Source organism: Penaeus monodon, chromosome 27 (assembly GCF_015228065.2).
Source record: "Penaeus monodon isolate SGIC_2016 chromosome 27, NSTDA_Pmon_1, whole genome shotgun sequence".
Taxonomy (NCBI): domain Eukaryota; kingdom Metazoa; phylum Arthropoda; class Malacostraca; order Decapoda; family Penaeidae; genus Penaeus; species Penaeus monodon.
In genome coordinates, this window is record NC_051412.1 from 2,778,001 (window position 1) to 2,778,254 (window position 254).

At 50.4% G+C, this 254-nt stretch overlaps 1 protein-coding gene across 1 annotated transcript in view; it reads left to right on the top strand.

The window, feature by feature from the left end:
• LOC119590544 (conserved oligomeric Golgi complex subunit 5-like) overlaps positions 1–254 on the top strand; it is a gene marked incomplete in the record, with an annotated part of 11,598 nt that overhangs the window by 5,288 nt on the left and 6,056 nt on the right. Inside the window, 1 exon segment of the mRNA XM_037939200.1 lies at positions 103–254. Coding sequence (XP_037795128.1) covers positions 103–254 — 152 coding nt within the window.

Genomic DNA, 254 nt, shown 5'->3' on the forward strand with positions numbered 1-254 from the left:
AATATCTCAGTCCTGTAATTTTGTAACTGTTATGGGGGGAGAATGGAAGTAATGCAAATCACAGTAGGGAAGCTGTTTATCAAAAGTTTATGCGCCTTGCAGATTCTCCGTTCATCCGCCAAGCCCTGGAAGTGGACTACCCCAAGCTGGTCCGCCTTTATGGGGATTTGTGGCGGAGGCTGGAGGGCATCAGCCTGGAGATGAGGCACGCGGCCACAGACATTTCTGCTTCTGGAATAGATGGAGACGTTGGC